Source organism: Genypterus blacodes, unplaced genomic scaffold (genome assembly GCF_046128005.1).
Source record: "Genypterus blacodes isolate CSIRO-AG114 ecotype Tasmania unplaced genomic scaffold, CSIRO-AGI_Gbla_v1 ptg000055l_1, whole genome shotgun sequence".
Classification (NCBI taxonomy): Eukaryota; Metazoa; Chordata; class Actinopteri; order Ophidiiformes; family Ophidiidae; genus Genypterus; species Genypterus blacodes.
The window spans coordinates 5,228,179-5,240,948 of NW_027466867.1; the positions used below are offsets into that span (position 1 = coordinate 5,228,179).

At 41.8% G+C, this 12,770-nt stretch overlaps 1 protein-coding gene across 2 annotated transcripts; it reads right to left on the minus strand.

Annotated features, from left to right (window-relative positions):
• Positions 1-3,360: 3,360 nt before the first annotated feature.
• On the minus strand, positions 3,361-11,215 carry smarcd2 (SWI/SNF related BAF chromatin remodeling complex subunit D2). 2 transcript variants are annotated; one of them, XM_076151974.1, is made up of 13 exons: positions 10,639-11,215; positions 9,658-9,857; positions 9,140-9,182; positions 8,917-9,039; positions 8,626-8,745; positions 7,802-7,897; positions 7,509-7,610; positions 7,148-7,309; positions 6,907-7,004; positions 6,632-6,767; positions 6,286-6,408; positions 5,998-6,099; positions 3,361-5,893 (listed from the first exon to the last, which is right to left on the minus strand). In XM_076151974.1, the coding sequence occupies exons 1-13, from the start codon at positions 10,792-10,794 to the stop codon at positions 5,840-5,842; spliced, it is 1,515 nt and encodes a 504-aa protein (XP_076008089.1). In that variant the 5' UTR covers positions 10,795-11,215; the 3' UTR covers positions 3,361-5,839. The 2 variants fall into 2 exon arrangements, with proteins under 2 accessions (XP_076008089.1, XP_076008088.1); XM_076151973.1 differs by having other exon boundaries at positions 9,658-9,872.
• Between the last annotated feature and the right edge of the window lie 1,555 nt (positions 11,216-12,770).

Below are 12,770 nucleotides of genomic sequence, written 5' to 3' on the forward strand. Positions count from 1 at the left end.
GATGTCAGGACAGCGGAGTCGCTACCCATCTTTCGCCGCAGGCTGAAGACCCATCTCTTCAAGAAACACTACCCGGATCCTCCCTCTTAGGACATCACCTACTCTGTCCTAGCTCTTCTGATGCTCTTGTTTTCTAATCTTTCATTTCTAATCTGTCCTTTTGTTTTTTCTCATTCATCATAGTACCTAACTTATTGCACTTCTACTCTAGCTCTAGTTATGCTCTTAGCTGTTGGTTTAGGAAGGAAATGCGCTTACGATTTCTTGTGACCTGAAGTTCTTTTATCTACCTTTGTTGAACACACTTATTGTAAGTCGCTTTGGATAAAAGCGTCTGCTAAATGACCGTAATGTAATGTAATGTAATGGAGCAAATGGAAAGAGCTTAGAGCAGGGGGATCACACTCATTTTAGTTTGGGGCTCAAGTCAGAATCCCCATTAAATACAAATGATTAACATTTAATTTTCCAAATAAACACATCCTCAACTTGTGATCAGCAACTTCTTTCTCTTTAACTGTTTTCTGAAGAGCTGCTGAGAATGCAGTATTCTATTTTAACCACAAGAGAGCGCTGTGTGACATATACAGATACATACAACTTCAAAGTTTGCCCATCTACCGTTGAATCCTTTTTATTGGCTCAGCCAAATCTACACACAGGCGGGTGACATATTTTTTAATTATGAAGCCTTGTTGTGTTTCCTTTAATTTGTTACCACTCTGCTGTTTTTCAGTGTGACAGGGTGTAGAGTTTCTCAGCGCTGCTCTCCAGTCGCTCCCTGTTCTCCAGGTTGGCAAAAGAAACTTGGTGCGGCACCCCCTGGGTGCGGTAGAGGAGACCCCAGAAGCAGCAGGCAATACCAGCTGTGCTGCCACTGTCGCCTGGGAGGAGAGAAAGGAAGACAGCCAGGGTGAGAAGAGCCAGAGCCAGAGACTCCTGCAGTGAAGACACACTGCACCAATACAGTTCTCATATCGTTAATGAAGTTAGCTCCAAACATTCAAATTGTTCAGGCGGTTTTAACTCGCCACAACAGTCATCCATCATGTAGATGAGTTAAGTTGAAGATGTTTGGCCTCTCATCTGCAGGGACAATTTCACACATGGCATCTAGCAACATAAGGATACATTGCTCTAAGTTTGGGGAAATTTTAATTTTTACTCAAATTCACACAAAATGTCACTGTAACTATGGACCATAATGGTCATTTCTGAGACACCGCCCCCTGCTGGCGAAAGCAGGATTCGACTTTAAACCAAGACGAATTCAATTCATGAAATGTTGCATTCACTGTCATTTGCTCTTGATCTTGAATGTTGTCCTAACGTTACTTGATTCAGTCCCTATGTTTGCTTCAGCCTGTCCCCGGTGTGGACTCCTCTGGTCCTGTAGATCTGAACCAGTAGTTTTGATTCTTGATTATTTGACACACAAACTGCCCCCCTGGTAGTCACAGGGCTCCATGATATAACCGTCAAAAAAGAAGTTCATGCATTGGCCTACAATGGGAAAATGGTTGAATCTGGTGGAATACCCTACAAATGTCAGTGGCAAATATCACTTCTTCTCTTCATAATGAAATGCTGACATCAGAGAATGCACAATTTTATAAAGTAATAGCAGAGAGATTAGGAAATGTGGTTTTAATGGAAGTCAATGGGGCAATTTTCATATCATTGCTAATGAAATGAAAATTGCTTTAAACGGTTAAAATCCTGAAAATTATTGAATATTTTTTAGTTTTGAGCAGCTGAGAAGTTGTTTGAGATTTATGAAAAAAAGTAGAACAAATATTGACTTAGACACTTAGACACACACATACACACACAGTTGTCATTTATAATTTCATCTATTCAGGAGTTGTCTATGTTTGTAAGATCATTTAGAAAGTGTAAGTAAATAATTAACAAACTATTTAGATGTGCATTTATACATGTAATGACTTAGACATGCAGTAAAGGTTATTGAGTGTGTTAATGTTTTATAAACAATCTAAAGAGAAGACAGGTCATTATTACATCTATGTTACATTAAATTGTCCCATCTAAGTTACTCTTGTGCGTCACGTGTGTGATATTATCGTGCAGATCCTGACCTCAGTCGTAGTCACTGCGCTGGCATGTAGATCCATGGAATCTGGTAGATCTGTAAATCCACAAGATGTCTCGAGTAACCACAAAAAACGTCTTCACGATTTGTCCTTGATGTTTCAGTTTTCTGCAGGCTTAATTCGAATTCATGGTCTTTAATAGTATGTGGCAGTAGAGCACCACCTTGTGGCTTCTGTGAGCCTTACTGCACCTTTAATCCGTTGATTGTTTCTCACAGCAAATGATCGCCCTAAAAGCTGAAAAACAAGCCTTAAGGACTGACCAGCTAGGCGCAGAATGAGTCTGGTGCAAAATAATAACAGTAATACTACTGTTGTCATAATGCAAAAACGATAAAAACGGCCATCTCTTTCAGACTCAAGTGACTGCGGTGATGACATAAAGGGAAACGGCTGCGCCAAACTTACAATTTTCACACGAAGAACGGGCAAGTGACGGATATTTGTTGCATATGTTACGTTAATTGTCAAAAGATGTATAATTTAAAAAGAAATTTGTCAAACAAAATTGTACTTGGCAGAAAAAACAGGCGATTTTAGTCTTTGTTTACATTCAGCGGTCGATGTGCCACGTGTCAGACCGCCCCCCGCGTGAATGGACCAACCACACGTGGTTCCGGAGTCTGTGCGTTCCTACCTCAAGTTCAAATACAGATTTATTGCCCCGGGTGTGTTATAATAATGTTTCATCAATAAAGTGATTGAGAATTTTAACTTTTACATTTTAAATCTGTCCTTTACATTCCAACAAAGACCAAAAATGACTCAAAAATACATTCACTGCTAATATGCTTGTCGGGATACTACAAATGAATCACTGTTAGTTTAACATGCAGAACATTGTTGCCGTCTGTTAAATGTGGTGGAACAACATCAAACATACTTCACCAAAATAACCTTTATTGCAAATGCCTGAACGTGTGCCGTCATTTGCACCATATCAAATATCAACTCCCAAAAACAAATATATTCAGGGATTTAGCGGCTTTGTGCATACTTCACTTTCCAAGAAGGCATTTGCTTCAAACTAATTATTCATTTATTTAAATTTATCCATTTATATGGATTTGTTGTTGGAAAAGACTTGACACAATGTGTGTCTCAGGTGCAGGACCCTGCTCCGTCTTAGCATCGGAGAAATACAACTTTCGGGGACCAAATTTGGAGGACACAACTAATGCAGCAACTTGCATCCCTCAGTGTTCCTTAACTCATTGTGAAATACAGAGCCCAGTTTTCCAGTGAGTTGTTTATATAAAGACATTCAGAATGATGGACACGTGAATCACATGACATTTAACTCAAGTGACACTAATATATTTCACATCTGATACAAACGAGGATCCTGCCCCTAAATCGGAGCAGTTACAGGTTTGGGGATATCACAGGCACTAGCATTTGCGACAGAGAAATACAACTTATGCAAGCTACTACACACAAGACTGCTGTGAAGAGTGGAAGAGTAAAAAAAAGCCAAACATTTACAACATTTCATTGAAAATTTCAGGTCATTCAAGTGTGGAGAATCCTGTCCACTCTACTGTAGTAAGAATGGATAGTGGAAACACTTGGGTATCACAAACATGCCAGGCTCTATTTGTGAACATATGCTCTTGTTCAAAGCTCAAAGAGGAAAAGATACACAGTGGGTATGTGGTGTATGTTTGGACAACCTGGGAAATGAAGGAACGCGACCGTCAACCAGTCAAAATAGAAATATTGGAATGGAAAAAATATTATCACAGTGCAGATTGAAAAAGCAGCTGCACATATTTAAGTGCAAACCAAACATTAAGCAGGTTTATGTCACATGCACAAAGGAAATTGGTCCCTTAATTGCAGTGTTTTGCTCCAATTCTCCCTGGGTTTGATCATGTTCCCATTCAAGGGGAGGCAGTGGCTCAGTGGCAGAGCTTCCGCTTAGAGTCCCTGCCGAGGTGCCCCTGAGCAAGGCACCGAACCCTCAATTGCTCCCCCCTCTGTAACTTCCTGGGTGGCAATGTAATGTTAGTCGCTTTGGATAAAAGCGTCTGCTAAATGTTCGTAATGTAATGTAATGTAAGTAAATGCTCAACATGTGACCATTAAGACGTATAGTGCAAAACAAAGAGAACCACAGTGGAGATTGGAGGTAGAGAAAAAAAAAAAGACAGAAGTAACAAAAGTATTAAGCAGAGCAAACCTTAAAGCTTGGTTTGCATTATGATCAACAGTCCACAGTGCTCCGTTTCATTCTAACATGGGATTTTATCTTAAAGCGTACACGGATTTCCAACACCCGCACAAAGCCTGAAACTGTTAAAGAGACCTGTAAGACCGGCCATACCTGCTCCTTTGAAATTACTTACCAGCCTGAACATGCCCTCCTGGAATGACCTTTACAGTGCAAATAAGGCCTCAGGTTCTGCCTACACACACCTCGAGGCAACGCAAATGTCTGCCTGAACAAATGACATTAAACAAAAACAATGTGTGACAAATACATTTTGACCTGTTGAGATATGTTGTATAACTATTTGGTAATAAACAGCACATTGTTAGGAGTACCAAGCATTTTAAGTGTATTTATTGTAAAAAAAAAAAAAAAAAAATCCCAATGTAAAAAAAGATAAACTTTTGATTGAGGATACACAACATGCAGATATTTTACAAAGACAGTACAAAAAGATAGCAATATATCTCAAAATATAAGTGCCTTTTTCAAGTTTGGCACAATGGCATCCTACATGGAATGTTCAAGAAAAGAAGAATTCATAATATAACCCCTTGAGTGAAACCCTGGCACGCGGCGTTACAATAAAAAAAGTAACGCACAAAACTATGAACTGCACACAACAATCGGAATTAGTTGATACACTACATATGCATTCCTATTTTATTAACACCAGTTGACCTTGGGAGGTAAGGGTCTGATCCATTATTCCAAGGAGAAGCACTCGACCCAAAGAGCCCATTCTTGGCAATGCGGCAGTGAACACCCAATAACAAATGAAAACAGCATGTAAACGTTGAAAAAGCACAAAGCAAAGCTCCACCACTAAATCACAGCTGGACTGAGTGAACTCATGTCCTATTAAAAACAACGTGGTCCATCTTTCTCCCATAAGAGATTTCCTTAATTCTTACATAGTAAAAAAAAAAAAAGTGTTTCATCACAAATAATTTATCCATAAGGAAATATAGTCGGCATAAAATTCATACTTAAAATTTGATTTTTTTTTTTATTCTTTTGAAATATAATAACTATATTTCTAAATGTTTTCACTGTGCATAAGCCTCATTTCGGAATGAAACAATTAATGTCTACCATGGCTGTTATTTGTGTATAATGAGAGGCTACCAGTCATCAGGTAATGTTCCTATGTAAAGGTTATGGCTTTCAAACGTTTAAGGAAACAAGAAATGCATTCAAATTTAACACACACGGTGAAAATCACCTAGATAGCACCAATGCGTAAACATTCTTAAGCATACTGTACCATAATTAAAAGATATTGCAAAAGCAGGTATATAGCATTTGAACCTGTTCAAAATGAGAGAAAGATAAAAGTTTAATTAAGACCATATACATCACCACCGGTCCCATAGACTCCATTGGCTTGACGAGTGTCACTTGTCTATGGAATGACAATAAAGGCTATGTGCCCCATTAGAAGGTGACATCATATCTAGATGGCTTTGTGGCTAGGAGGACACGTTTGCTGCATTGATAGCTGGAATATGCTTTAGGTGAGTCGGATGCCCAACACCTGCTCCAGCTCTTGTCGTCTCTGCTGCACCTGAAACAAACAAATTAAGACTTGTAGCAAAAAGACTTTAAAAGAGCTCCGTATAAAATAATACTTCAGCAGTGTATGCATAGATATACACTCTGTTTCCTTACCTTGCAGTAAACATATCTGCCAACTGCCTCTGGCACCCAGGGCGCCTCGTAGAACTCAGTCCTCCTCTCCTCCTCTGGGTTCCCAGCAACATCGGTCATCAACTGGTAAATAAGAGAAAAGCAACAGACAATGGTCTCATCAATGTCCTTGTAATGTCACAGCAGAAGCACTGAAAAAGTGGTGGAAGAGAAAGTTATGGCCCTCCTGACAAATTCATGCAATAATACTTTGCCAACCTTCCATCAAACTGCTTTTGGTAGACTTAGTGGTGCCAGAAGCTGGTTTACCTTCAGATCTCTGCACTGGGACTTCAACCAGTCCTTGATAAATATCTGTGGCTTGTTGCTGAAGCTCAACATGAAGTCTCTCTCGGTCTTCAGCTGGTTGATGTACTCGATTGTTTCGTGGATCTGCGGTGGAAACAGGAATGAACACAGTTGTGTATCCAGTTCAGGGTCCCATTAGAAACGGTGCAAGAAGAGTAGCCACTGTCTAGCTACACAAGTTAAAATATGGTTTTATATGGACTTGTATTTAATTCTTTGGAGACAGTATGTGACAACAACTACCCACAATCCACTGCTCAAGTTACCAGACTGTTGCATTTCTGTAGAAGACAGACAACATCTTCACCTTCATCTCCAGGGCAGCAATTTCCTGCTGGTTGGTTGTGGAGGACAGGAAGCCGTTCATCTGACCCTTCAGTGGGTCGTCCACCTCCACGTCAATGTCATAGCACGCCGTCTTCTTCTGATCGTTGGGGTCCACACTGGTGAGACGCGACACGAGATAAACACAAGAAGGCAGAAGTCAAAAGCTGGTTTGGAATAAGGAAGGAAGTGAGATGACGAATCCAAATCATGTACACACACAGACAGAATCTTATGAGACTATCTGCAGACCCCTACCTAATGATGTGATTGATAATGATGGGGTCAGGGTGCTGAAGCAGGCCGGCCAGTTTCATGGGAATCTCAGCGAACCTCATGCGAGGGCAGCCAAAGATCTGCACAACATTTGGCCAGAAAACACGTTTCACTGTACAAAACATCTTATCAGGTTACTTCACTTTATTTCATTCTTCAAATTACAAACATGCACAGGGACTTTTTGCCGATGTCTGTGTTTGACTCAAAGTCATTCCCCTACCTGTCTGAAGTATCGGTTGCAGTTGATGAACTCCTTCTCATGACTATCTTGCAGCTTGTTGTTCTTGATATAGAGCCAGAGGGCCTGCATGATGCTGGCCCGCGTCTGGGTGTGCACGCCCAGCAGGCGAGCCAGCCTAGGATCCAGTTTGTACTGAGGCGGCTGAAAAAGCAGGAGGCGTTGACAACTTAGGTGGGAGTGGAAGAAGAAGAGTACGGAGCGACAATGTGGATAAGAGGGTTAGAGAGGCAGTGTGTGCCATCAGGGATCTGTGGACTTTGCTTCCTCATGAAAGGATTTGCTACATTTGAATGCAACTGTTGCGAGGGATTAGGCAAATAGTGTATACCTCTACACATACCTGGTGGTCAAGCATGAGTAGAAGGGTGCATTTCACATTCACATCACCAGGCCTTTTCACCTGGAAACCATCAGTCTCCTGAGTGGTGGGCATTCTGTGCCACTGCCAGAGAAAGAACATCGCAAAAAAAACAAAGTTCAGTATGTAGCTATACGCAAAGAACACATTTCATCATCTAGGTTCTAGTAAAGCAGCGAGTTATGCGAGTCATGCTCTTGACAAGACAAATCATTTGGACTGGACTGTGCTTGGTGAAGGTAGTTGCATCAAATGCTTTCAAAGTGACGTCATACCTCTACTAAGTGATTGTCAGGCCCGTAGAGCTCCTTATCCAGCTCTATTACCAGGCTCTTGAAGAAAGAGGAGAACTTCCTCTTCTGCTTTCCAGGCTAAAAACAGAAAGTGCAGAGAAGAGTGTGGGAACAGGATCAACCGATTATCTATTCAGGTTTACTTCTTCTGTGTCGGTCTGTGTAGCTTCATTGTTTGGGCTTTTACCACATAGGGTGGTGGCTATGGCCTGGGGAGGCACAAAACTGTTGACAACTAAGAAAAGCTGTGCACCCCCGCCCTCTCCCCAGCCTCCTCAAAATACAAGTTGCACAACATGGCTCCTTCCCTCACATCCTATTCTTTCTTCTCTGGTACTCCCTGCAATACTCCTACACATGCTTCAAAAAACTAAAGCCAAGGGGAGGAAAAAAAGAAGTGGGAAAAAAAAAGATTCCTTCTTTTCATGTGGCCTCAACTGACACGATGGGTTGAGCTGGAGGGAGGGGATGCATGTCAGCTCACGGCATGTAACGGCTAGTGGTTTCAATTCCATGTTTCAAAAAGGGAACACAAATGTGTGTGCCTGTGTGCGTGTGTGCGTGTGTGCGTGTGTGCGTGTGTGCGTGTGTGCGTGTATGAGTAGGAGTGGTGGGACCGGAGCAGGGGAGGGCTGTGAACACACACACATCTGGCTGCGTGGACCGAGCCAAGAACACAAGAACACAGGCCGGGGCCAGCGTTCAGAAACACAATAACAGAGGCTGAGCGCTTGGATTCAGACGGTGCTGGGAGCAACAGTGGAGCGGAGCGAGGAGATTCAGATGCGGTGTTGTAATTCACTCACGTCATCCAGCAGTTTGCCCTCCACTCTGAGCTCCCAGGAGGAGATCTTCTCTGCCTCCTCGCCCTCAGGCTTGCTGGGGGTGTAAGTGTTGGAAATGTAGATCCTCAGCTTGCGCTTTTGCTGTGTCATGGAGAAACACATGGGACGAATCAGTAAATCTATGATGGCAACAGCTCAAACACTAAAACCTAAACCTACAAGCAAGGATCAACTACACATCCAAGAGAATAGTTCAATGTTCTCGCTCCTAGAGCATTCATCCACTATCTCTGAACTTCTCTGATTAGATACCATGATGGGTTTCTTGATGGCCTCCTGGATCTCCATACGTTTGCGGGCAATAGTCTGGTCCAGTTTCCTCTCAAAGGCCAAGAGGTCCATGTAGGCCTGAGACTCTGGGACCAGGTCTCGGATCTAAAAGGGCCAACAGCAAGACTGAAGCATTAAGGGACTACCCATGATGAGAATAAAACATCAAGCCACAATACGAGTCAGGAAGACAAAGCTTTCTTACCCTCTGTGGGAGAACCTTGTCAGCCATTTTGCGTCTTTTGGGCCTGAAACACACACCAAACAAGAAACTAGTTGTGGATGAAAGTGTAAACACTGCCTCCTGTCACGGTTCTAAAGATTCATGAGTGCATGGCGTCCCTGAGCAGTCTGCAGTCAAAAACAACCCACTGGTGTTTGCTGCTGTGAAAGCATGAAGGGCCGGTCACCTGACACTCAGGCCTCGTGTCTGCATGATGCGTTTAAGAGTGTGACTTATAAGACTGCTAAATGATAAAGCACTCCATGAATTAAGACCAGTGTTACACCGTCAGACTGCTGCGACTAAAAATACACACTGGAACACATTTCACTGTACTTTACGGTGGATTATAACATAAAGAATAACATTTTCTCCAGTATGTAGTTGGGCCTTTCCTTGGTTTGGCCCCAGATCGTCTTGATTAATCAACATCCTCTTCACTAGTAGTTCTTCCTCCTCTCCTTCTCTCACACACACGCACGCACACATCTTCAATTTACCCTCGTCTTAGGCCTCCCATAGCCTCTTGCTGCTGCTGCTGTTGATGCTGATGAAGGAAGCGTTTCCTGGAGGCGTCCATAGACGGGGGCCCCATGGTCGGCCGCATGGACATGTTCCCACCACTATAAGAGGGACCGGGGAGCTGGCCCCCCATTGACCCCATGGGGCCGCCTCCTCTGTTTGGGGGCATCCCCAGGCGCTGAGGGGAGGGAAACTGACAACGTGATTATTTATTTTAGGAAATGTAAAATGAAAATTAGCATTTTTTAAATATGTGGTGGAAGTAGAACACTATAAATGCACATTTCTTCACATTTATACATTGACATTGGCTACTTATCAGGGTAAAACACATTATTTACTGCTCTGTAAACTGTTTTTCTTTCTTATTACAGAAAAGCTAACTGTATGACAACTAACTGACAAACTGTTGCAGCTGTAAAACAAAAGCATTTCACTAACGGCAAACTCCGTGGAGATGGTGGGAGATAATACATGCAGGCTCGGGATTTGTGTGTAACAGATGGTGTTGATGATAACATTTCCAGTGTTTCCAAGCTAACTGACAAGAGGCTGCGGGCACCCACGTGATTCTCTCTCTCACACACGCACACATAACATATTGTAGCTCTGCACTACTAACACTTGTTTAAAACTACAGGGGGTCAAAATGAATCATCTGTGTGAAAGCCATTTAATAACGATCGGTTCGATTTATTAAACAAAAACAACTCTAACGTCAACAACGTCTACTTATTTTAAAGTACGGAAGTGCTGCCCACGCCAGAATAGTTTAAGTCTCCTCTTATTTGATATCTCTAATTTAACAGCCTTAAACTATATGCTTTTAAATGTAAAACAGGATTTAGCCAGAACAGAACCGAACATACCAAACATAATTAAGTAAAGACCGCTAAATTGACTTTTATCACACTTTAAGTTTACCTATTCAACAGAGTCAAAGACAGTAGCCGATCTACCTGATGGTACTGGGGGGTCGAGCTCATGGTGCGGGGGTATCCCGCTGGAGGTTGCGGCATTCCGGGCATCCTCATCCCCGCATGATGCCCCGCGTTCATCAGGTTCACGTTCGGAGTCATCGGAGGACCCGTGAAGCTTCCTCTGCTTGCAGCCATCGTGGTTAAAAGTTACAAAAACTTTTGAGCAATTTCTGCCCCCCCCCCCTCCGAAAAAATAACAATGAACGTCCAACTTGACGTCAGCGCTCCAATGTCGTCAGCATTTAACAGCACTTTAGTTGAGTTCTGGTTCGGTTTGACAGCAAGCGGCACTCTGTCAACAAAAAGCTAGCTAATGTTAGCTCGCTGCCTAGCACATCAAGTTCCGGGATCTGCTTCTACATCAAACCCCTGCTCGTTGTGTCGGTCACTACGTGTTGGCCGCGGCTTGTCGTCAACCTCTCTGCATATCCTGAAATCTAAACATCCTTATCTGAAACTCTTTTCGCTGTTTGGAGTAACTACAGCATGTTAACGCGAGTCTGACAGTCGATAAACTGTCTTCGGCGCAACCAACTGTAACTGCTGAGCCTCAATTTACATGGGAAATGCTGCCATCAGTGGCCATCGGAAATATTGCTACTCTGATTTGCAGCACATGTTTCTATCTGTTAAACCTCTTCCTTATTAGAACAATTTGTAACAAGGAAGATATTGGTCTTTGGATATTTCTCGTCATATATAACAACTCTAATTTAGATGGTAAAGAGCACCAGTAAAAGTGTTTTGACAGTAAATGGTGTTTTGCGTTCCAAAATCACTGTGTCATTATAATTAAAACAACTGTACAGATTGATTACTGTACAGGATTACTGCACTTCATTAATTTACAGTGCCAAAACATGGTCAAATCATCAAGTTACTTTAAATACCAAAATTAATTTAGTGTGTGTGGTAGTAAGAGGACATCAGAGAAGAGGTGCATCTATGAGGTGGCTAAAGATGTTCAGTGTGTTTCATGCACTTTTAACTTTTTAATTTCCGTTTGACAACGATTAACACAGTGAGTAAATGATGTCAACTGCCATGTTAATAGCATGACCAGATTAATAAACATCAATGTTGGTGCACTCAGTAACAGAGAGATTATGCTGTTATCTAAGCTAATGCATTACCTCACCAGGCTTAGTTCTTCTCATTTGAATATCTTACTGAAGCTGGCTTGGAAACTGTAGCTGATTTTTACCGTCTGTGACCTAGATTCCTTAGCCACAACAAAATCTAACTCAATTGTGTCTAACCTAAAAGGTACACTGTGTACGTTTTCACCACTTGTAGCATCATTGAGCCATGTTTTATTTGTCTTCGTTTTATCAGTTAATTTAGCGCATAGTTTTAATTATTTAGGAACTTGTTATGAAGGCTGGGATCATTATCAGTCGCTTTCTAGGAGGCCTGCATGTCAAACTGGTAAACAGTTTACTGTAAAGACAAGCCAAATCAATCCAAGGGTGAACTGCTGTTCCACATAGTGACAGGTGAGGGCGCTAATGTGCCAGTAAAATAGGAGAAGAAAACCACTTGCTAATGTAATCCAAACCATGGATGCAAACAATACAGCTTTCAAAACTTTAGAAAATGTATAAAATTTGTATTTGTTTATTTAATGAGGTAGGAAATGGACTGAACATGAAACTTAATATTAACTCCATACTGCGCCTTAATCCTAAATGTAATCATAGATTAGACTTAACAGTCTCAAAGTTTAAACATAAACTAATCATATGCATGAGCAAAACCTTGTGGTTTGGCAGGCTGATCACAGTGCTGGTAATAATTGATAATTTATTGAAAAAAAGGAAAGAACTTGCAACCTAGACTGAGCAGAGGAGGGGTGAAGGGAAAGGGAGGAGAGGAGGGAGAATCTGCATCAGAGCTCAGAAGCTTCAGAGGAACACACAGACACAGCATACACCGACTCATTTTGACAGTTTTCACTTGTGGTATCTCAATGTTATAAGCGATACCATCATTTCATATGGATTAGATCTGCTTTGGTACATCATAAACATAAATCATCAACCTTTACAGATACATTTATCTCTTTTGACCGGTAGCCCTAACAGTAGTATTCTTGTTAATGCAGTACCAGT

Excerpts from the sequence above, each read along its gene's own strand:
- smarcd2 (XM_076151973.1), bottom strand. The coding sequence starts at position 10,794 with ATGGCTGCAAGCAGAGGAAGCTTCACGGGTCCTCCGATGACTCCGAAC. Across the intron at positions 8,746-8,916 it reads CCATCAAGAAACCCATCATG|CAAAAGCGCAAGCTGAGGAT; the intron begins GTATCTAATCAG and ends TCCATGACACAG. Across the intron at positions 7,611-7,801 it reads CTGACAATCACTTAGTAGAG|TGGCACAGAATGCCCACCAC; the intron begins GTATGACGTCAC and ends TTTCTCTGGCAG.